Raw genomic sequence first — 25,876 nt, 5'->3', positions numbered from 1 at the left:
CCAAGCTCACTTACTATCACTACTCTCTTCACCCCAACATTCTCTCTTCTTTTCTGAAAACCTCTACAAATCTTCACCTTCACCTCCACAAGATAATGATCAGACATCCCTACAGTTGCACCTCTCAGCACATTAACATCCAAAAGTCTCTCGTTTGCACGTCTATCAATTAACACGTAATCCAATAACGCTCTCTGGCCATCTCTCCTATTTACATACGTATACTTATGTATATCTCGCTTTTTAAACCAGGTATTCCCAATCACCAGTCCTTTTTCAGCACATAAATCTACAAGCTCTTCACCATTTCCATTTACAACACTGAACACCCCATGTATACCAATTATTCCCTCAACTGCCACATTACTCACCTTTGCATTCAAATCACCCATCACTATAACCCGGTCTCGTGCATCAAAACCACTAACACACTCATTCAGCTGCTCCCAAAACACTTGCCTCTCATGATCTTTCTTCTCATGCCCAGGTGCATATGCACCAATAATCACCCATCTCTCTCCATCAACTTTCAGTTTTACCCATATCAGTCTAGAGTTTACTTTCTTACACTCTATCACATACTCCCACAACTCCTGTTTCAGGAGTAGTACTACTCCTTCCCTTGCTCTTGTCCTCTCACTAACCCCTGACTTTACTTCCAAGACATTCCCAAACCACTCTTCCCCTTTACCCTTGAGCTTCGTTTCACTCAGAGCCAAAACATCCAGGTTCCTTTACTCAAACATACTACCTATCTCTCCTTTTTTCTCATCTTGGTCACATCCACACGCATTTAGACACCCCAATCTGAGCCTTCGAGGAGGATGAGCACTCTCCGCATGACTCCTTCTTCTGTTTCCCCTTTTAGAAAGTTAAAATACAAGGAGAGGAGGGTTTCTAACCCTCCGCTGCCGTCTCCTTTAATCGCCTTCTACGACACGTGAGGAATGCGTGGGAAGTATATATATAAAATATATATATATACATATATACACATGTGCACACTCATACTTGCTGCCTTCATCCATTCCCGTCACCACCCTGCCACACATGAAATGGTACCCCTTCCTCCCGCGCACGCATGACGGAGCGCTAGGAGAGGACAACAAAGGCCACATTCGATCACTCTCAGTCTCTAGCCATCATATGTAATGCTCTGAAACCACAGCTCCCTTTCCACATCCAGGCCCCATAAAACATTTTATGGTCTACTCCAGACACTTCACATGCCCTAGTTCAATCCACTGACAGCACATTGGCCCGGGTATACCACATCGTTCCAATTCACTCTATTCCTTGCACGCCTTTCACCCTCCTGTATGTTTAGGCCCTGATCGCTCAAAATCATTTTCACTCTATCTGTCCACCTACAATTTGGTCTCCCACTTCTCCTTATTCCCTCCACCTCTGACACATATATACTCTTTGACAATCTTTCCTCACTCATTCTCTCAATGTGACCAAACCATTTCAGTATTCCCTCTTCTGCTGTCTCAACCACACTCTTTTTATTACCATACATCTCTCTTACCCTTTCGGTGCTTACTCGACCAAACCACCTCACACCACATATTGTCCTCAAACATCTCATTTCCAGCACATCCACCCTCCTCCCCACAACCCTATCTATAGCCCATGTCTCGCAACCATATAACATTGTTGGAACCACTATTCCTTCAGACATACCTATTTTTGCTCTCCAAGATAACGTTCTTGCCTTCCACACATTCCTCTACACTCCCAAAATCATTGCCCCCTCCCCCGTCCTGTGACTCACTTCTGCTTCCATGGTTCCATCTGCTGCCAAATCCACTCCCAGATATCTAAAACACTTCACTGCCTCCTAATTAACTTGTCCCTCAACTCTACTGAAGCTAATATAATAACCTTGCTCTTATTTACCTTTACTCTCAACTTTCTTCTTTCACACACTTTACCAAACTCAGTCACCAGCTTCTGCAGTTTCTCACCCCAATCAGCCACCAGCACTGTATCATCAGCGAACAACAACTGACTCACTTCCCAAGCTCTCTCATCCACAACAGACTGCATACCTGCCTCTCTCCCCAAAACTCTTGCATTTACCTCCCTAACCACCCCATCCATAAACAAATTAAACAACCATGGAGACATCATGCAACCCTGCCACAAACAGAGATTCACTGGAAACCAATCAATTTCCTCTCTTCCTACTAGCACACATGCCTTACATCCTTGGTATAAAGTTTTCACTGCCTCTAGCACCTTACCTTCCACACCATATACTCTTAAAACCTTCCACAAAGCATCTCTATCCACCCTATCATATGCCTTCACCAGATCCATAAATGCTATAAACAAATCCATCTGTTTTTCAAAGTATTTCTCACATTCTTCAAAGCAAACACCTGATCCACACATCCTCTACCACTTCTGAAACCACACTGCTCTTCCCCAATCTCATGCTTTGTACATACCTTTACCCTCTCAATCAATCCCCTCCCATATAATTTCCCAGGAATACTCAACAAACATTTGCCCCTGTAATTTGAACACTCACCTTTCTCCCCTTTGCCTTCGTACAATTGCACTATGCATGCATTCCGCCAATCCTCAGGCACTTCACCATGATCCATACATACAGTGAATATCCTTACCAACTAATCAACAACACAGTCACCCCCTTTTTTAATAAATTCCACTGTAATACCATCCAACCCCTTCTCTGTTCACCAAACCATTCTCCCTAACCCTCTCACTTTGCACACCACCTCGACCAAAACACCCTGTATCTGCTACTCTATCATCAACCACATCAACAAACCTTCAAAATATTCACTCCATGTCCTTCTCACTTCATCACTAGTTATTATCTCCCAATTTGCCCCGTTACCAATGTTCCCACTTGTTTTCTTGTCTTACGCACTTTATTTACCTCCTTCCAAAACATCTTTTTATTCTCCCTAAAATTCAATGGTACTCTCTCATTTGCCTTCTTTTTCATCTCTTGCACCTTTCTCTTGACCTCATGCTGCTTTCTTTTATACATCTCCCAGTCATTCACACTATTTCCCTGCAAAAATTGTCCAAATGCCTGTCTCTTCTTTTCCACTAGCAATCTCACTTCTTCATCCCACCACTCACTACCCTTTCTTACCTGCTCACCTCCCACCTTTCTCATGCCAAAATCCATCTTTTGCACAAGCCATCACTGCTTCCCTAAATACATCTTATTCCTCCCCCACTCCCCTTACATCATTTGCTCTCACCTTTTGCTATTCTGTATTCAATCTCTCCTGGTAATTCCTCACACAAGTCTCCTTTCGAAGCTCACTTACTCTCACCACTCTCTTCACCCCAACATTCTCTTCTTTTCTGGAAACCTCTAAAAATCTTCACCTTTGCCTCCACAAGATAGTGATCAGACATCTCTCCAGCTGCCCCTCTGAGCACATTAACATCCAAAAGTTTCTCTTTTAAACGCTTATCAATTAACAGGTAATCCAATGACGCTCTCTGGCTATATCTCCTACTCAAATATATATACTTACATATATATCTCTCTCTTTAAACTAGGTATTCCCAATCACCAGTCCTTTTTCAGCACACAAATCCACAAGGTCTTCACCATTTCCATTTACAACACTGAACACCCCATGTGCACCAATTATACCCTCAACTGCCACATTACTTACCTTTGCATTCAAATCATCCATGACTATAACCTGGTCTTGTGCATCAAAGCTGCTAAACACACTCACTTAGCTGCTCCCAAAACATTTGCCTCTCATGATCTTTCTTCCCATGACCAGGTGCACAGACACCAATAATCACCCTTCCCTCACCATCCACTTTCAGTCTTACCCATATCAATCTAGAGTTTACTTTCCTACACTCTATCACATATTCCCAAACCTATTTCAGGAGGAACACTACTCCTTCCTTTGCTTTTGTCCTCTCACTAACCCCTGCCTTTAATCCCAAGACATTCCCAAACCACTCTTTCTCTTTACCCTTGAGCTTCGTTTCACTCAGAGCCAAAGCATCCAGGTTCCTTTACTCAAACATATTACCTATCTCTCCTTTTTTCTTTTCTTGGTTACATCCACACACATTTGGACACCCCAATCTGTTACATCCTGTTATGTCTCTATAAAAAGGTTGTACTGACGTATCAGCTGCTCTCTCACCACCAGCTTGGCAAGTTAAGGTTTGAATGGGTAGTGGTTAGCACTGTGTGAAATAATAAATGCATTCAACTTAGATTAGGAATGGTGATTTTCTGTTGTGACTGGAAACTGACGAAAGAAATAATGCTATCAGACAGTCCTGACTCTCCATTTCATGAGATCTGCATTAGCCTTAATACACTGTTAAGTGCATGTCTCTTTGGTTCACTGTCAAGTGAAAGGAAACTAAAATGAAAGTTCTAACAAATACTACTCACCTTCTGAGCACTACTAACACTGAAGGTATGGATAGTAAGGGTGTTAACCAGTTTCTCTTCTTTCAACCCTAATAATGCACAGGCAGTTCTTAAACTTTCCAAACATTCTGCAAATCATAAGTAAGAGATTAAAAACTTCATAGTCAAAAGCAGTATAAGCAAACTGCAATAAAACTAATCAATGATTAACTCATACATATATAGCAATGAAAATATAAATATACAGGTACACCACCGAATTTCTGGCAACTAATGGTACGGCACCTCCTTTAGTCCGTACAAAATTACGTGAGGGAACTTGAAATTACCGCGGCCACCAGACTAGTTTACTGGGCAGCCACAGATGGAGTTGTGTGTAGGGCACGCTTATTTACATTCTTTGCACTACACTTGGTGGTGGTGATACCGCAATTCTGTGAGATTCTTAGTCTATTTTGCTTAAATCTAACCCTAGCTATGGCTTCTAAGACATACAAGAGTGTCAGTCGTGGTGTCAATTGTAAACACCTGTCCATATTGATCCAAGATAAAGTAGATCTGTTGAAAAAATGAACCATGGTGTTTCGGTGCATAAGTTCTGTGACATCTACAGTATTAGTTCATCAACTGTGTATGATACAAAGAAGCAAAGGGAGAAAATACTGATATTCTATGCAGACAGCGATTCCAAGAAGCAAATGACGATTAGAAAAACTATGAAAATGGTAAGAGTACTGAGTATGATCAAGTGATGATGGAATGGTTTCGAAAGCATCAGAGTGATGGAGTGGACTTGTCTGGCAGCATGATAATGGATAAGGCTGAGTTGTTCCATAAAGAACTTAAATTACAACATGAGCATGACTATAGTGAAGGATGGCTTCAAGGATTCAAGAAGCGTTATGGAATTTCCATGAATAAAGTGTGCGGAAAAAAGCAGTCTGCAAACCACAAAGAAGCTGCCAAGTATGTGGACGAATTTGCAAAACTTGTAGCTGATAAGCACCTCAGTCCTGAGCAGGTGTAAAATGCAGACAAAACTGCATTATTCTGGTGATGCACACCTAGGAAAACACTAACAACAGAAGACGAAGAAGACCCCACAAGATTCAAACAATCTAAGGACAGACCTGAGCAGGTGTAAAATGCAGACAAAACTGCATTATTCTGGTGATGCACACCTAGGAAAACATTAACAACAGAAGACGTAGAAGACCCCACAAGATTCAAACAATCTAAGGACAGACTTACCATCTTAGGGTGCTCAAATATTTAATATTTGTTCACTTTAAATTTCTTGGTCCATGGTATACTTTAGACACATGGGAGATGTATAATTAGTGGGCTAGAGGTGTATAGATGAATTATTATTACATGACCATGGTTGGTCCGGCAAAATGGTTAATCCGGCAAGACTTTGGAACCAAGAGTGCTGGAAAATTTGTGGTGTAACTGTCCTCAAAATCAATTTCTATCTTTTCTTTGCATATCATTAAAATGAGCTTACTCCCCTTTAGTTTCCTTGAACAAAAGAAGTAAATAGCAAAGCTGCAATCTTTACACTACGTCAAATGACAAACATTCCTCATTTTCACTTTTTTTGATTTCCTAGGCCCCTACCTTCCAATACATTTTCATGTTTCTCTCCTGCTTACCATTGCATGCATTCAGTACCACAACCCTAATTCTTTTATATTACATTTCTCAGCATAGGTTTACGAAAGCAAAAGCAATGCCAAAATGGAGATTTCTTCTAAAAGTACTACTCAAACATGCATTATGTTCTAATATCTAGCAATGACATATCATGTACTGTACTTACTGGAAAGATCAATCTAAGAATTGAAGAAATGGAAATGAATATTCTAAACAAACAAATACACGAGTGAATAAGTAAACTGATGTAGACAAGGTGAGAAAGGTTGAGCTAGATGCTAGAAATGTGTGAGGAATCTTTAGATATTCTGACCATTGTACAATTCTTGTGAAGGTGAGGATCTGGGTGAAGTGAAAGTATGGGCTAAAGAAAAACACAGAGGTAAAAGTATTAGCAAAGGAGAGGATGAACCATAAAGAATGCATGGAGGAATACGAAAGGGATGCAGTCATATTTGAAAAAGGAGATTCAAATGTTTAGAGAAAGACTGTTAAAGGTTGTAGAATTTGTAGTGGAATACAAGGTTGTGAGATATGACTGAAAATGAATATGCATGGTAGATGCATGAAATTGAAAATGCCCTGGAAGAAAAGTAAAAAGCATATGTTTGGGGACCAAAATTGGACTGCATATTCAAGATGTGGTCTTACTAGAGAATTATAAAGTGTGAGAATTGTTTCTGTTGTCTTGTAATCTATGTTCCTAGCTATGAAACCTAATATTTGGTTGCCTTTCTTACTTGCTGCTTGACACTGTTTAGCGTATTTCAAATTGTTGTTTATGACAACTTCATTTACTTTAGTTACAGAGTTTCCGAATAGCTTGTAGTACTACATTCTTGTCTCCAAAAAGCATAACTTTACACTTGTCTACATTAAACTTCATTTGCCATTTGTCTGACCACTTCTCTAGTAAGTTAAGATCTCTGAATCATTTTGCAGTCCCACCTGTTTACAGCTCTACCTTCTAGTTTAGTAACGTCAGCAAATCTGATGATCTTAAATATGAGGCCAAGTTCTAGGTCATTAATGTATACTATGAAAAGAATGGGCGTAGGACTGGCCCCTGTGGCACACCACTCATTACAGCTAGACAATCTGAGGCTTTGCCATTAAATACTACACGCTGCTTTGTTCCAGTGAGCTAGTCTCTGTTCATCAAGTCCAAGTGCTTTGAGTTTATGTAAAAGTCTATTGTGAGGTACTTTATCAAAAGCCATTTGGAAATCTAAATATATTACATAAGATGGTAATTTTTCATCCCAATTCTGATAAATAACATTAAAAAATTCCAGCAAATTCCCCATGCCGGATCTTCTACAACAGAAACCGTGTTGGTTGTCCAACATAATTCTGTGTTCTAGAAACGTGACAATTCTATCTCATATTATCTTTTCCATCGTTTCACCTAACACTAACTTAGCCTTATAAGGCTAATTGGGCGGTAGTTCAAGGCACACTTTTTGTCTCCTTTTTTATATAAAGAAGTAACAATTGCTAGTTTCCAGTCAGTTGGCACCTGACCATCCAATAGAGATTTGCTGAATATTTTTTTAAGGGGTATATCAGCCGTCTCCTGACCTTTAAAAATCTTGAAGCTAAGTTATCTGGGCCATTGGATTTGTTAGGATTTAATTGGTCCAGGTATTCAAGTACTTCAGGGCTCTTTATTTCTCTAACCTTTAACTCTTCTTTGTCAGATCCTTGAAACATTTTCAATGACTGTGGTATTCAAGATGTTTCTTCCACTGTGAATACGGAATTAAAAGAATAAGTTAGTATGATACTCATTTCCTTGTCGTCAGTAGTTAGGGTGTCATGTTCGTTTCATAATGATCCATTTCCATCTTTCACTTTCTTCCTTTGTCTTATATATTTGAAGAATTCCTTAAGATTATTCTTAACTTTTAAGGATATTCTTTTTTTCTTCATCACATTCACTCTGTCTTATGACCTTCTAACACTCTCTTTGGATTTTGATTAATTCCTGGTAATTTTCATTGGTTCTCACAGATCTGAATTTCTTATGTTTTCTTCTTTTGGCAAATTCGTTCTTCTATTCTCCTATTATCCATGATGTTTTTGAAATACTGCAGGTTCTCTTTATAATTCGTGGAATATGTTGATTTTCAGTCTTGAGTAGTGTGTTTTTAGAATCATTCTACATTTCCTCTACTGTGTAAACTTCAAGAAGTTTTGTCCAATTGGTACTGTGAATTTCTTGTCTAATGTTTTCAAAATTTGTTTGCCTGTACTCTGGGATCAAGAGTTTGTTGTCATTAATTTCATAATCTAAATTCACCTCTAATCTAAGCAAACTCTCGCCTACTTCACAAGAGTTGATTAAGTTTGTGTCACTGGTAAGGACCAGATCAAGAAAGTTTTTACCTCTAGTTGTTTTTTTTTTATTAACTTGTAGAAAAGTGTCTTCAATCAGTTCTGTTAGTCTCACTCCCTCTTGGTCAACTGTTAATGTATTTCAGTTTAGTTCTAGACTGTTGAGGTCTCCTGCTATTATAGCCTCTTTACTGTTTAACATAGTTTTGATATCACTGTATATCTTATCATTGTCGTCTTTTTGCTTTGGAGGTCTGTAAATAACACCAAGACATAGTTTACTTTTAAACTTGTCTGTAATGTCAATATAAAGACAGTCATAAGTGTGTGTGTCTACTTTCCTTATCTTAATAGCACTTAGATTGTTATCAATGTAGATCAAAACTCCATCACGTACCATGTAAAAGCAAACTGCTAACTTGGTAATTAAGTGTTTAAGAGTTTACCCATGTTTCTAAGATTACAATAATGTTTGGTTTTTCAGTAACTGCATAGGATATAAGTTCACTGCATTTCGTAATGATGCTCCAGGCATTTGTGTATATCAAACGTATTTTCTTCTGAGCTGATTTCTGAACTGACTTTGGCTTTTCTTTTCTTACTGTCGGTATGTGTGTTTGTATTATCACTGCTAATGTATGTGAGTGCAGCAGTTGGAGATTGTATTCCATCTGTTATGGGTTTGCTGCCTTACTGTGACCCTCCCTGCACTGGACCCTACCAGAATTGTTCTTAAAAGTTACAAGAAAGTTAACCCGTACCTGCGCTAACCCGCTACTTATACTGCCAGAGTTGTCCCCAACTGACTCTACTTGATCTGTCTTTGCTAATGCCTCTGCTACTAGCCAAGGATCCCTACCACCAACTTCTCATCCATCCTCTACCTTGCTCCTCAGATCCCATTCACACTCAGATTGCCCCCGCACTGACCTAACCCCCAAAGCTACTCCCTCCCCCTTCCTCACTCTTCTAGTTCCTTCATTAACTAGACTGTGATTTGCTCCCCAGAGTAGTTTATTGCTATTGAAAAAAGGTCTGATATTCCTATCCAGTGCTCTGCTAAGGCAGGCTTTCCCTATTCCATTTAAGTGAAGACCATCCCTAGCTTACAGAGATCTATCATGACTAAAATGGTCCCACAGGTCTATACTAAATACACTATCCTCCTCCCTAAAGAGAGCTTCGATTCTTTTGTTTATCCCAGCATTCTACTAAGGGTACAGGAATCAACATACCTTGGCAGCAATCCCAGCATCATAAGCTTCCTAAGACTTTCCTTGAACTCGTCAGTAAGTTCCCTATACCTTACCACTATTTCTTCCAATTTCCCATTAACTGTATTGTTCGTCCCCACCTGAAAAACAAAATCACATCCTTGGGATTGTGTGAGACTGTCATTAAACTTTGATAAGTTTGATGACAGTCTCACACTGTCTATCTTGGCACCTGCATAACAAAAGTTCTTCCAATTTCTACCCTTTGCACAGAACTCCTGGTCCTGATGTATGACTATAGAGTCCCTGACCAGGATGATGCTACGATCATCCTGTACTTTATCTTCCAGTACAATAAACCTATTGTGAGTAGAGAGTTCATTCAGTTGTTCGGTAATAAGGGGACAAGTTTTCCTCGCAGGTTGGAAGGTGGAAGTATCTTCCAGCTTCGTCTCTATGGTTGCTATCCTACTATCTAAACTATCTACCCTAGATAATATACCTGTGTCTGTTTCCTGTATCGCAATCACTTTCACCACTGAGCTCTGGGTTAGAGAGGTACATCAAGAATTGGGGTTTGAACATTCAGTTAGGTGAGAGGCATAAAAGGACTGAATGAACTGGTTGAATGTGGTGAATGGGGGAGGATGTGCTGTCAATAAGGTAAACCAGGGTATAGGAAATGGTCAAGATAAACCATGAAGCAATCTGTAAGTCTTGCGTTCGATGGTAGTGTGCAAATGAAACCATTTTTGTCTACCCCTGACACTGCTTTGCAAAGGCAGGAGAAGCAATAGATAAGCGGGGGAAAAACAAAAAAGCAGAAGCAAGAAAAGATAATATGCCATTAAAGCAAGAATGAAAGAAAGATGTTTCTTGGTTAAAAGCTTGGTATATCAAATATATTCCCAAAAGCATTCTTATATAATTACAGTAGGCTCAAATGATGGACTAATATCATGATATCCTGAACACATGAAATACAATTTATACTAATGGTACCTTTACTCTGCTTATTAACTGTCCAAGCAGTCTGGTCCCCATCCTCTTGAGTGAAACTAATGTTCCCCAAGTTAAGTAAGGCTGCTATAACCTATAAAGAGATAAAAAAATAAGATTTAATGACATAGGATAAAATATCAGTCTATGTACTAAGGTCACTCTTCAAGGTCTTACTTTTGTAAGTCAAACTTATATACACATGTACATAATTCATAGTCTGCCTTTATTCATTCCCATCACCACCCTGCCACACATGGAATAACAACGCCCTCCCCCCTCATGTGTGCGAGGTAGCACTAGGAAATGACAACAAAGGCCACATTCATTCACACTCAGACCCTAGCTGTCATGTAATAATGCACCGAAACCACAGCTCCCTTTCCACATCCAGGCCCCACACAACTTTCCATAGTTTACCCCAGACGCTTCACATGCCCTGGTTCAATCCACTGACAGCACTTCGACCCCGGTATACCACATCGTTCCAATTAACTCTATTCCTTGCACACCTTTCACCCTCCTGCATGATCAGGCCCCGATCACTCAAAATCTTTTTCACTCAAAATCTTTTTCACTCCATCTTTCCACCTCCAATTTGGACTCCCACTTCTCGTTCCCTCCACTTCTGACACATATATCCTCTTGGTCAATCATTCCTCACTCATTCTCTCCATGTGACCAAACCATTTCAAAACACCCTCTTCTGCTCTCTCAACCACAATCTTTTTATTACCACACATCTATCTTACCCTATTGTTACTTACTCGATCAAACCACCTCACACCACATATTGTCCTCAAACATCTCATTTCCAGTACATCCACCCTCCTGCGCACAACTCTATCCATAGCCCACGCCTCGCAACCACACAACATTGTTGGAGCCACTATTCCTTCAAACATACCCAGTTTTGCTTTCCAAGATAATGTTCTCGACTTCCACACATTCTTCAAGGCTCCCAGATTTTTCGCCCCCTCCCCCATCCTATGATTCACTTCTGCTTCCGTAGTTCCATCCGCTGCCAAATCCACTCCCAGATATCTAAAACACTTCACTTCCTCAAGTTTTTCTCCATTCAAACTTACCTCCCAATTGACTTGACCCCCAACCCTACTGTACCTAATAACCTTACTCTTATTCACATTTACTCTCAGCTTTCTTCTTTCACACACTTTACCAAACTCAGTCACCAGCTTCTGCAGTTTCTCACATGAATCAGCCACCAGCGCTGTATCATCAGCGAACAAAAACTGATTCACTTCCCAAGCTCTCTCAGCCACAACAGACTGCATACTTGCCCCTCTTTCCAAAACTCTTGCATTCACCTCCCTAACAACCCCATTCATAAACAAATTAAACAACCATGGAGACATCACACACCCCTGCCGCAAACCTACATTCACTGAGAACCAATCACTTTCCTCTCTTCCCACACGTACACATGCCTTACATCCTCGATAAAAACTTTTCACGGCTTCTAACAACTTGCCTCCCACACCATATATACTTAATACCTTCCACAGAGCATCTCTATCAACTCTATCATATGCCTTCTCCAGATCCACAAATGCTACATACAAATCCATTTGCTTTTCTAAGTATTTCTCACATACATTCTTCAAAGCAAACACCCTCATCCACACATCCTCTACCACTTCTGAAACCACACTGCTCTTCCCCAATCTGATGCTCTGTACATGCCTTCACCCTCTCAATCAATACCCTTCCATATAATTTACCAGGAATACTCAACAAACTTATACCTCTGTAATTTGAGCACTCACTTTTATTCCCTTTGCCTTTGTACAATGGCACCATGCAAGCATTCTGCCAATCCTTAGGCACCTCACCATGAATCATACATACATTAAATAATTTAACCTTACTAACCAGTCAACAATACAGTCACCCCCTTTATTAATAAATTCCACTGCAATACCATCCAAACCTGCAGCCTTGCCGGCTTTCATCATCCGCAAAGCTTTTACTACCTCTTCTCTGTTTACCAAATCATTTTCCCTAACCCTCTCACTTTGCACACCACATCGACCAAAACACCCTACATCTGCCACTCTATCATCAAACACATTCAACAAACCTTCAAAATACTCACTCCATCTCCTTCTCACATCACCACTACTTGTTATCACCTCCCCATTAGCCCCCTTCACTAAAGTTCCCATTTGTTCCCTTGTCTTACGCACTTTATTTACTTCCTTCCAAAACATCTTTGTATTCTCCCTAAAATCTAATGATACTCTCTCACCCCAACCCTCATTTGCCCTCTTTTTCACCTCTTGCACCTTTCTCTTGACCTCCTGCCTTTTTCTTTTATACATCTCCCACTCATTTGCATTATTTCCCTGCAAAAATCATCCAAATGCCTCTCTCTTCTCTTTCACTAATTATCTTACTTCTTCATCCCACCACTCACTACCCTTTCTAATCTGCCCACCTCCCACCCTTCTCATGCCACAAGCATCTTTTGCGAAAGCCATCACTGCTTCCCTAAATAAATCCCATTCCTCCCCCACTCCCCTTACCTCCTTTGTTCTCACCTTTTTCCATTCTGTATTCAGTCTTTCCTGGTACTTCCTCACACAAGTCTCCTTCCCAAGCTCACTTACTCTCACCACTCTCTTCATCCCAACATTCTCTCTTCTTTTCTGAAAACCTCTACAAAACTTCACTTTCGCCTCCACAAGATAATGATCAGACATCCCTCCAGTTGCACCTCTCAGCACATTAACATCCAAAAGTCTCTCTTTCGCGCACCTATCAATTAACACGTAATCCAATAACGCTCTCTGGCCATCTCTCCTACTTACATACGTATACTTATGTATATCTTTTTTTCGAAAACCAGGTATTCCCAATCACCAGTCCTTTTTCAGCACATAAATCTACAAGCTCTTCACCATTTCCATTTACAACACTGAACTCACCATGTATACCAATTATTCCATCAACTGCCACATTACTCACCTTTGCATTCAACTCACCCATCACTATAACCCGGTCTCGTGCATCAAAACCACTAACACACTCATTCAGCTGCTCCTAAAACACTTGCCTCCCATGATCTTTCTTCTCATGCCCAGGTGCATATGCACCAATAATCACCCATCCCAAGTAAGTGAGCTTGGGAAGGAGACTTGTGTGAGGAAGTACCACGAGAGACTGGGTACAGAATGGAAAAAGGTGAGAACAAAGGACGTAAGGGGGAAAGGGGGAGGAATGGGATGTATTTAGGGAAGCAGTGATGGCTTGTGCAAAAGATGCTTTTAGCATGAGAAGCGTGGGAGGTGGGCTTATTAGAAAGGGTAGTGAGTGGTGGGATGAAGAAGTAAGATTACTATTGAAAGAGAAGAGAGTCATTTGGACGATTTTTGCAGGGAAATAATGCAAATGACTGGGAGATGTATAAAAGAAAGAGGCAGGAGGTCAAGACATAGGTGCAAGAGGCAAAAAAGAGGGCAAATGAGAGTTGGAGTGAAAGAGTATTATTGAATTTTAGGGAGAATAAAAAGATGTTTTGGAAGGAGGTAAATAAAGTGCATAAGACAAGGGAACAAATGGGAACATCAGTGAAGGGGGGTAATGGGGAAGTGATAATAAGTAGTGGTGATGTGAGAAGGAGATGGAGTGAGTATTTTGAAGGTTTGTTGAATGTATTAGATGATAGAGTGGCAGATATAGGGTGTTTTGGTGGAGATGCTACGCAAAGTGAGAGGGTTAGGGAGAATGATTTGGTAAACACAGAAGAGATAGTAAAAGCTTTGTGGAGGATGAAAGCCAGCAAGGCAGCAGGTTTGGATGGTATTGCAGTGGAATTTATTAAAAAAGGGGGTGACTGTACTGTTGACTGGTTGGTAAGGTTATTTAATGTATGTATGATTCATGGTGAGGTGCCTGAGGACTGGCGGAATGCGTGCATAGTGCCATTGTACAAAGGCAAAGGGGATAAGAATGAGTGCTTAAATTACAGAGGTATAAGTTTGTTGAGTATTACTGGGAAATTATATGGGAGGGTACTGACTGAGAGGGTGAAGGCATGTACAAAGAATCAGACTGGGGAAGAGCAGTGTGGTTTCAGAAGTGGTAGAGGATGTGTGGATCAGGAGTTTGCTTTGAAAAATGTATGTTAGAAATACTTAGAAAAGCAAATGGATGTGTATGTAGCATTTGTGGATCTGGAGAAGGCATATGATAGGGTTGATAGAGATGCCCTGTGGAAGGTATCAAGAATATATGGTGTGGGAGGGAAGTTGTTAGAAGCAGTGAAATGGCATGTGCACGAGTGGGAAGACAGGAAAATGTAGGTTGGGGAAGTGAATGTAAATGTTAGTTTGCGGCAGGGGTGTGTGATGTCTCCATGGTTGTTTAATTTGTTTATGAATGGGATTGTTAGGGAGGTGAATGCAAGAGCTTTGGAGAGAGGGGTAAGTATGCAGTCTGTTGTGGATGAGAGGGCTTGGGAAGTGAGTCAGTTGTTGTTTGCTGATGATACAGCGCTGGTGGCTGATTCAGGTGAGAAACTGCAGAAGCTGGTGACTGAGTTTGGTAAAGTGTGTGAAAGAGAAAGGTGAGGGTAAATGTGAATAAGAGCAAGGTTATTAGGTACAGTAGGGTTGAGGGTCAAGTCAATTGGGAGGTAAGTTTGAATGGAGAAAAACTGGAGGAAGTGAAGTGTTTTAGATATCTGGGAGTGGACTTGGCAGTGGATGGAACCATAGAAGCAGAAGTGAATCATAGGGTGGGGGAGGGGCCGAAAGTTCTGGAGGCTTTGAAAAATGTGTGGAAGTCGAGAACGTTATCTTGAAAAGCAAAACTGGGTATGTTTGAAGGAATAGTGGTTCCAACAATGTTATATGGTTGCGAGGCGTGGGCTATAGATAGAGTTGTGCGAGGGAGGGTGGATGTGTTAGAAATGAGATGTTTGAGGACAATATGTGGTGTGAGGTGGTTTCATCGAGTAAGTAATGTAAGGGTAAGAGATATGTGGTAATAAAAAGAGCATGGTTGAGAGAGCAGGAGAGTGTTTTGAAATGGTTTGGTCACATGGAGAGAATGAGTGAGGAAAGATTGACAAAGACGATATATGTGTCAGAGGTTGAGGAAACGAGAGAAGTGGGAGACCAAATTGGAGGTGGAAAGATGGAGTGAAAAAGATTTTGAGTGATCGGGGCCTGAACATGCACGAAGGTGAAAGGTGTGCAAGGAATAGAGTGAATTGGAATGATGTGGTATACCGGGGTCGATGTGCTGTCAATGGATTGAACCAGGGCATGTGAAGCGTCTGGGGTAAACCATGGAAAGTTTTTTGGGGCCCGGATGTGGAAAGGGAGCTGTGGTTTCGGTGCATTATACATGACAGCTAGAGACAGAGTGTGACGGTGCATTATACATAACAGCTAGAGACTGAGTGTGAACGAATGTGGCCTTTGTTGTCTTTTCCTAGCGCAACTTCGCGCACATGCAGTGGGAGGGGGTTATCATTCCATGTGTGGTGGGGTGGTGACGGGAATGAAGAAAGGCAGACAGTATGAATTATGAACATGTGTATATATGTATATGTCTGTGTGTGTATATATATGTATACATTGAAATGTATAGGTATGTATATGTGCGGGTGTGGACGTGTATGTATATACATTTGCATGTGGGTTGGGTCATTCTTTCATCTGTTTCCTTGCGCTACCTTGCTAACGCGAGAGACAGCGACAAAGTATAATAAATAGATAAAGAAATAATAATAATAATAATTTGGGAGGTAAGTTTGAATGGAGAAAAAAACTGGAGGAAGTGAAGAGTTTTAGATATCTAGGAGTGGATTTAGAAGCAGATACAACCACGGAAGCGGAAGTGAGTCAATGGGTGGGGGAGACGACGAAGGTTCTGGGAGCGTTAAAGAGTGTGTGGAGGTGAGAATGTTATCTCAAAGATCAAAACTGGGTATGTTTGAAGGAATAGTGGTTCCAACAATGTTATATGGTTGCGAGGCATCGGCTATAGATAGGGTTGTGCAGAGGAGGGTGGATGTATTGAAAATGAAATGTTTAAGGACAATATGCAGAGTGAGGTGGTTTGATCGAGTAATGAAAGGGTAAGAGAGATGTGTGGTATTAAAAAGAGTGTGGTTGAGACAGCAGAAGAGGGTTTGTTGAAATGGTTTGGTCATATGGAGAGAATGAGTGAGGAAAGATTGACAAAGAGGATATATGTGTCAGAAGTGGAAGGAATGAGATGTGGGAGACGAAATTGGAGGTGGAAGGATGAAGTAAAAAAGATTTTGAGAGTGGGTGCTATTCTATGAGCGGTGTGGTGTGATGTGACGGGAATGGATGAAGTTAGGAAGTACGAATATCTACATGTGTATATATGTATATGTCTGTATATGTATATGTATGTATAGGGTGAAATGTATAGGTATGTATATCCCTGGGGATAGGGGAGAAAGAATACTTCCCATGCATTCCTCACATGTCGTAGAAGGCGACTAAAGGGGACGGAAGATGGGAGCTAGAAACCCTCCCCTTCTTGTATTTAAACTTTCTAAACAGGGAAACAGAAGAAGGAGTCACGTGAGGAGTGCTCATCCTCCTCGACTGCTCAGATTGGGGTGTCTAAATGTGTGTGGATGTAACCAAGATGAGAAAAAAGGAGAGATAGGTAGTATGTTTGAGGAAAGGAACCTGGATGTTTTGGCTCTGAGTGAGTGAAACGAAGCTCAAGGGTAAAGGGGAAGAGTGGTTTGGGAATGTCTTGGGAATAAAGTCAGGGGTTAGTGAAAGGACAAGACCAAGGGAAGGAGTAACACTACTCCTGAAACAGGAGTAGTGGGAGCATGTGATAGAGTGTAAGAAAGTAAACTCTAAATTAATATAGGTAAAACTGAAAGTGTATGGAGAGAGAGGGGTGACTATTGGTGCATATGCACCTGGGCATGAGAAAGATCATGAGAGGCAAGTGTTTTGGGAGCAGCTGAGTGAGTGTGTTAGTAGTTTTGATGCACGAGACCAGGTTATAGTGATGGGTGATTTGAATGCAAAGGTGAGTAATGTGGCAGTTGAGGGAATAATTGGTGTACATGGGGTGTTCAGTGTTGTAAATGGAAATGGTGAAGAGCTTGCTGATTTATGTTCTTAAAAAGGACTGACGACTGGGAATACCTGGTTTAAAAAGAGAGATATACATAAATATACATATGTAAGTGGGAGAGATGGCCAGAGAGCATTATTGGATTACTTGTTAATTGACAGGCATGTGAAAGAGAGACTTTTGGATGTTAATGTGCTGAGAGGTGCAACTGGAGGGATGTCTGATCATTATCTTGTGGAGGCGTAGGTGAAGATTTTTAGAGGTTTTCAGAAAAGATGAGAGAATGTTAGGATGAAGAGAGTGGTGAGAATAAGTGAGCTTGGGAAGGAGACTTGTGTGAGGAAGTACCAGGAAAGGCTGAGTACAGAATGGAAAAAGGTGAGAACAAAGGATGTAAGGGGAGTGGGGGAGAAATGGGATGTATTTACGGGAGCAGTGATGGCTTGCGCAAAAGATGCTTGTGGCATGAGAAGCATGGGAGGTGGTTGGATTAAGAAGTTAGAGTATTAGTGAAAGTGAAGAGAGAGGTATTTGGACGATTTTTGCAGGGAAATAATACAAATGACTGGGAGATGTATAACAGAAAGAGGCAGAAGGTCAAGAGAAAGGTGCAAGAGGCAAAAAGAGGGCAAATGAGAGTTGGGGTGAGAGAGTATCATTAAATTTTAGGGAGAATAAAAAGATGTTTTGGAAGGAGGTAAATAAAGAGCATAAGACAAGGGAACAAATGGGAACATCAGTGAAGGGGGCTAATGGGGAGGTGATAACAAGAAGTGGTGATGTGAGAAGGAGATGGAGTGAGTATTTTGAAGGTTTGTTGAATGTGTTTGATGATAGAGTGGCAGATATAGGGGGTCTTGGTCAAAGTGGTGTGCAAAGTGAGAGGGTTAGTGAAAATGATTTGGTAAACACAGAAGAGATAGTAAAAGCTTTGCAGAAGATGAAAGCCGGCAAGGCAGCGGGTATGGATGGTATTGCAGTGGAGCTAATTAAAAAAGGGGGTGACTGTATTGATGACTAGTTGCTAAGGTTATTTTATGTATGTATGACTCATGATGAGGTGCCTGAGGACTTGCGGAATGCTTGCATAGTGCCATTGTACAAAGGCAAAGGGGATAAGAATGGGTGCTCAAATTACAGAGGTATAAGTTTGTTGAGTATTCCTGGTAAATTATATGGGAGGGTATTGATTGAGAGGGTAAAGGCATGTACAGAGCATCAGATTGGGGAAGAGCAGAGTGGTTTCAGAAGTGGTAGAGGATGTGTGGATCAGGTGTTTGCTTTGAAGAATGAATGTGAGAAATACTTAGAAAAGCAAGTGGATTTGTATGTAGCACTTATGGATCTGGAGAAGGCATATGATAGAGTTGATAGAATGCTCTGTGGAAGGTATCAAGAATATATGGTGTGGGAGGCAAGTTGTTAAAAGCAGTGAAAAGTTTTTATCCAGGATGTAAGGCATGTGTACGTGTAGGAAGAGAGGAAAGTGATTGGTTCTCAGTGAATGTAGGTTTGCGGCAGGGGTGCGTGATGTCTCCATGGTTGTTAAATATGTTTATGGATGGTGTTGTTAGGGAGGTGAATGCAAGAGTTTTGGAAAGAGGGGCAAGTATGCAGTCTGTTGTGGATGAGAGAGCTTGGGAAGTGAGTCAGTTGTTGTTCACTGATGATACAGTGCTGGTGGCTGATTCGGGTGAGAAACTGCAGAAGTTGGTGACTGAGTTTGGTAAAGAGTGTGAAAGAAGAAAGCTGAGAGTAAATGTGAATAAGAGCAAAGGTTATAAGGTACAGTAGGGTTGAAGGACAAGTCAATTGGAAGGTAAGTCTGAATGGAGAAAAAATGGAGGAAGTGAAGTGTTTTAGATATCTGGGAGTGAATTTGGCAGTGGATGGAACCATGGAAGCGGAAGTGAATCACAGGGTGCGGGAGGGGGAGAAAGTTCTGGGAGCCTTGAAGAATGTGTGGAAGTCGAGAACGTTATCTCGAAAAGCAAAAATGGGTATGTTTGAAGGAATAGTAGTTCCAACAATATTATATGGTTGCGAGGCGTGGGCTATCGATAGAGTTGTGCAGAGGAGGGTGGATGTGCTGGAAATTAGATGCTTGAGGACAATATGTGGTGTGAGGTTGTTTGATAGAGTAAGTAATGAAAGGGTAAGAGAGATGTGTGGTAATAAAAAGAGTGTGGTTGAGAGAGCAGAAGAGGGTGTTTTGAAATGGTTTGGTCACATGGAGAGAATGAGTGAGGAAAGACTGACAAAGAGGATATATGTGTCAGAGGTGTAGGGAGCGAGGAGAAGTGGGAGACCAAATTGGAAGCGGAAAGATGGAGTGAAAAAGATTTTAAGTGATTGGGGCCTAAACATGCAGGAGGGTGAAAGGCATGCAAGGAATAGAGTGAATTGGAACGATGTGGTATACCGGGATTGACGTGCTGTCAATAGATTGAACCAGGGCATGTGAAGCATCTAGGGTAAACCATGGAACATTTTGTGGGGCCTGGATGTGGAAAGGGAGCTGTAGTTTCCATGCATTATACATGAAAGCTACAAAAGACCGAGTGTGAACGAATGTGGCCTTTGTTGTCTTTTCCTAGCACTATCTCACACACATGCAGGGGGGAGGGGTTTTCATTTCAAGTGTGGCGGGGTGGCGACAGGAATGAATAAGGGCAGACAGTATGAATTATGTACATGTGTATATATGTATATGTCTGTGTGTGTATATATATGTATATGTTGAGATGTATGGGTATGTATATGTGCGTGTGTGGACGTGTATGTATATACATGTGTATGTGGGTGGGTTGGGCCATTCTTTCGTCTGTTTCCTTGCACTACCTCGCTAACGCGGGAGACAGCGACAAAGTATAATAAAAAAAATGCAAAGTATAATAAAAAAAATATGTGTGTGAGGGCGTGTATGTATTTACATGTGTATATGTGTGGGTTGGGCTATTCTTTCATCTGTATCCTTGTGCTACCTCGCAAATGTGGGAGACAGCAATTAAGTATAATAGAATAAATAAATAATAATAATAATAATAATTTTTTTCCACTTTAGTGTGACAGTGCAAGGAACAAAGAAAGGCTGGATTCATTCACATCGATTCTCAAGCTGTAATAAGTAATACACTGAAACTATAGCTCACTATCCACAACCAGGCCCCATATACCTCTCCATTGTTTACCTAGGCCTCTTCACATGCCCTGATTCAATCCAATGACAGTATGTCAACCCCTTATACCACATCATTACAACTCACTCTATCCCATGCATGCCTTTCACCCTCCTGCATGATCAGGCCCCAGTCACTCGAAAATTTTTTCACTCCACCCTTCCATCTCCAATTTGGTTTATCACTTCTTGTTCCCTCCACTTCTAACACATATATCCTCTTCATTAATCTCTTCTCACTCATTCACTCCATATGTCCAAACTATCTTAATATAACCTTTTCAGCTCTCTTAACCACACTCTTTTCATTACCACATATCTCTCTTACCCTTTCATTCCTGACTCAATCAAACCATCCTACAACACAGATTGTCCTAAAAAAATATCTTATTTCCAATACATCCACCCAGGTCCTAACATCTTCATCTATAGCCCATGCCTTGTATCCATGTAACATTGCTGGGACTACTATATTTTCAGACATATCCATTTTTGCTGTCCTAAACAATCTCTCTTTCCACACATTCCTCAGAGCTCCCAGAACCTTCACCCCCTCACCCAACCACATGGCTCACTTCCATTTCCATGATTCTATTCACTAGCATGTCCCCTCCCAGGTACATAAATCATTTCACTTCCTCCAATTGTTCTCCATTCAAACTCACAACCAAAATAATCTATCCCTCAACCCTACTAAACCAAATAAGCTTACTCTTATCTACATTTACTCTTAATTCCTCCTTTCACACACTTCCAAATTCAGGTGCCAAGATCTGCAGTTTCTCACTTGAACCAGCCACCAGTGATATATCATCAACAAACAACACCTGACTGATTTCAGAGGCCCTATCATCCTGCACAGACCGTACACTCGCCCTTTTCTCCAAGAACTTTTGCATTTACCTCCCTTACCAACACAACCATAAACAAAATAACAGCCATGGTGACATCACAAACTCCTGCAGCAGACAAACCTACACCTGGAACCACTCACTCTCCTCTCTTCCCACCCATACACACTCTCTAGACACTTGATAAACACTCACTCCCTCTAGAAGATTTCCTTGCACATCACATAACCTTAAGACCTTCAAAAACGAATCTCTATTGACCATATCATATGCTTTCTCCAGGTCCAATATGAGAAACTGCAGAAGTTGGTAACTGAGTTTGGTAAAATGTGTGAAAGAAGAAAGTTGAGAGTAAATGTGAATAAGAGTAAGGTTATTAGGTTTAGTAGGGTTGAGGGACAGGTTGATTGGGAGGTAAGTCTGAATGGAGAAAAACTGGAGGAAGTGAAGTGTTTTAGATATCTGGGAGTGGATAAAGCAGGGGATGCAACAATGGAAATGGAAGTGAGTCACAGGGTGGGGAAGGGAGCGAAGGTTCTAGGAGCATTGAAGAATGTGTGGAAGGTGAGAACGCTATTTTGGAGAGCAAAAATGAGTATGTTTGAAGGAACAGGGGTTCCAACAATGTTATATGGTTGCGAGGCATGGGCTGTAGATAGGGTTGTGCGGAGGAGGGTGGATGTGTTGGAAATTAAATGTTTGAGGGCAATATGTGGCCTGAGGTGGTTTGATCGAGTAAGTAATGAAAGGGTAAGAGAGATGTGTGGTAAAAAAAAGAGTATGGTTGAGAGAGCAGAAGAGGGTGTATTGAAATGGTTTGGACATATGGAGAGAATGAGTGAGGAAAGACTGACAAAGAGGATATATGTGTAAGAGGTGGAGGGAAGAAGGAGAAGCGGGAGACGAAATTGGAGGTGGAAGGATGGAGTGAAAAAGATTTTGAGCGATCAGGGCCTGAACATACAGGAGGGTGAAAGGCATGCAAGGAATAGAGTGAATTGGAATGATGTGTTATACCAGGGTTGACGTGCTGTCGATGGATTGAACCAGGACATGTGAAGTGTCTTGGGTAAACCATGGAAACGTCTGCGGGCCCTGGATGTGAAAAGGGAGCTGTGGTTTCAGAACATTACATATGACAGCTAGAGATTGAATATGGGGAGAGAGAGAGAGAGAGAGAGAAAGGAGGGGGGTTGCTATTTCATGTGTGGTGGGTGGCAACAAGAATAGATAAAGGCAGCAAGAATGGATATGTACATGTGTATATATGTATATGTCTGTTTATGTATATGTATGTATACGTTGAAATGTATATGTGCAAGTGTGGGCGTTTATGTATAGACATGTGTATGTGGGTGGGTTGGGCCGTTCTTCATCTGTTTCCTTGCTCTACCTCGCTAACACCAGAGACGGCAGTTAAGTATAACAGAAAAACAAAATAATATACAAATCTATCTGTTTCTATAAGTATTTCTCCAACACAGTCTTTACAGCAAACATCTGATCCACACATCCTTTACCACTTCTGAGGCAACACTGTTCCTCCCGAGTCTGATGCTCTGTGCATGCCTTTACCCTCTCAATCACTACTTTCCCATGCAACTTACTAAGTACACTCAACAAGCTTGTACATCTGTGGTTTAAGCACTCACCTTTATAAACTGGCACCATACATACATTCTGCCAATCCTAAGGCACTTCACCATGATCCATACATACACTGAAAAGCCTAACTAATCAATCAACTGAGTCAATTACTTTCTTAAGGAATTCAACTACAATGCCATCCATTCCATTAGCACAGCCACATTTCATTGTACTTAAGGTTATCACCCCCTCTTCAGTTTTCACAAAGCCACTGTGCACTTCACATACCACCCCGACCCTAACACCCAACATTTGCCAACTTATCATCAAACACATTCAATAGTCTTTCAAAATACTTTATCTTTTCCTCACTTTATCATTACCTGTTACCACTTCCCCATTTGCCCCCTCACCAATGTCCCCACACGTTCACTTGCTTTTTGTACACTATCAACCCCCTTCCAAAACATCTCATTCTAAAAGTTTATTGATATATTCGGTCACCCCCAACTCCCATTTGCCCTCTTTTTCAACCTTCCGCTTTACTCTTGACCTCCTCCTACTCTCTCTTATATCTCTTCAAATCATCAACACTTCTTCCCTGTAAGTACCATCCATATATCACTCTCTTCTCTTTCACTAGCAATTTTACTTCTTCAAACCACTACTCAGTACCTCCTCTAATCTGCCTACCTCCCACCTTATTCATGCCACAAGCATCTCTTGCACATCAATATTTCCCTAAATACCTTCCATTCCTCAACCACTCCCCTAGTTTTGTTTACTCTCACCTTTTGCCATTCTAAACTCAATCTCTCTACACATTTCTTCATACAAGTCTCTTTTCCAAGCTCACTTCCTCTCACCATTCTCTTCTCACCCATAATATTTCCTCTTTTCTGAAAACCTACACAAAACTTCACCCTCACCTCCACATGGCAATGACCAAACATCTCTCCAGCTGCCACTCTCTGTATATTCACATCAAAGAGTCTCTTTTTTTCACACCACCAAATAAGTAGTATGTAATCCAATAATGCCAGCTGACTATCTTGCCTACTCATACATGCATACTTGTGTATGTCCTTTTTAAACCAGGTATTCCCACACACCAGTCCTTTTTCAGCACACAACTCCACAAGCTGTTTACCAATTCCCTTCACATTACTGAATACTCCATGTCCCTTAATCATATCATTAACTACCACAATACTTCCATATGTATTCAAATCATTCCTCACTAATACCCAGTCTCTTAAATCAAAACTGCTGACATACTCACCCAGCTTCTCCAGATACACTTGACTATCATAATCTTTCTTCTCATGGCCAGGTGAATAAGCACTCATAATCACACATCTATTGCCATCCACTTTCATTTTTTCCCCTCACCAGCCTAAAGCTCACTACCTTACACTCTTTCACAAACGTGCACAATTCCAGCTTCATAAGTAATGCTACCCTTTAGTAATGCTATCCTTTCCTTAGCTTCTGTCTTCCCACTATCCCGTGACTTTACTGCTATGACAGTTCCAAACCAATCCCCCTTTACCTATGAGCTTTGTTTCACTCAGAGCCAGAACATCCAGATTTCTTTCCTCAAACATATTACCTATCACTCCTCTCTTCTCATCTTGGTTATATCCACACACATTCAGACACCCCAAGGTGGGCTTTTGAGGAAGATGAGCACTTCTTGCTTGGCTCCTTCTTCTGGTCCAACTTTTATAAATTGAAAAACAAGAAAGGGAGGGTTCCCAGCCCCCTACTCTCACCCCGCTTAGTTGTCTTCTATGACACACAAGGAATACAGATGTAAAATTCTTTCTCCTCGTACCCCCAGGTAAAACACAATAATAATAATAATAATAATGATAATAATAATGATAATAATAATAATAATAATAATAATAATAATAATAATAATAGTAATAATAATAATAATACTAATAATGAGTGAGGAAAGATTGACAAAAAGGATATATGTGTCAGAGGTGGAGGGAACGAGGAGAAGTAGGAGAACAAATTGGAGGCGCAGAAGGATGGAGTGAAAAAGATTTTGAGCGATCGGGGCCTGAACATACAAGAGGGTAAAAGGTGTGCAAGGAACAGAGTGAATTGGAACAATGTGGTATACCAAGGTCAACGTGCTGTCAATGGATTGAACCAGGGCATGTGAAGCTCTGGGGTAAACCATGGAAAGTTCTGTGATGCCTAGATGTGGAAAGGAAACTATGGTTTTGTGCATTACACATGACAGCCAGAGACTGATTGTGAATGAATGTGGCCTTTGTTGTCTTTTCCTAGCGCTACCTCACGTGAGCATGCGTTCCCCCATGTTGTCGTTTTTCATGTCTGGCAGGGTGGCAATGGGAATGGATGAAGGCAGCAAGTATGAATATGTACATGTGTATATATGTATATGTTGAAATGTATAGGTATGTATATGTGCATGAGAGGACATTCATGTATATACATGTGTATTTGAGTGGATGGGGCCATTATTTTGTCTGCTTCCTTGTGCTAACTCGCTAACGCAGGAGAC

At 41.0% G+C, this 25,876-nt stretch overlaps 1 protein-coding gene across 1 annotated transcript in view; it reads right to left on the bottom strand.

Moving 5' to 3' along the window:
• Positions 1–25,876, bottom strand: part of LOC139754433 (unconventional myosin-XIX-like) — a 402,035-nt gene that overhangs the window by 170,132 nt on the left and 206,027 nt on the right. Inside the window, exons 8-9 of the mRNA XM_071671709.1 lie at positions 10,615–10,705; positions 4,427–4,533 (exon numbers count right to left, since the gene is read on the bottom strand). Coding sequence (XP_071527810.1) covers positions 4,427–4,533; positions 10,615–10,705 — 198 coding nt within the window. The remainder of the gene's footprint in view (positions 1–4,426; positions 4,534–10,614; positions 10,706–25,876) is intronic.

Source organism: Panulirus ornatus, chromosome 17 (assembly GCF_036320965.1).
Source record: "Panulirus ornatus isolate Po-2019 chromosome 17, ASM3632096v1, whole genome shotgun sequence".
In the NCBI taxonomy this organism is placed as follows: Eukaryota; Metazoa; Arthropoda; class Malacostraca; order Decapoda; family Palinuridae; genus Panulirus; species Panulirus ornatus.
This window is presented reverse-complemented; position numbering and strand designations above follow the sequence as displayed.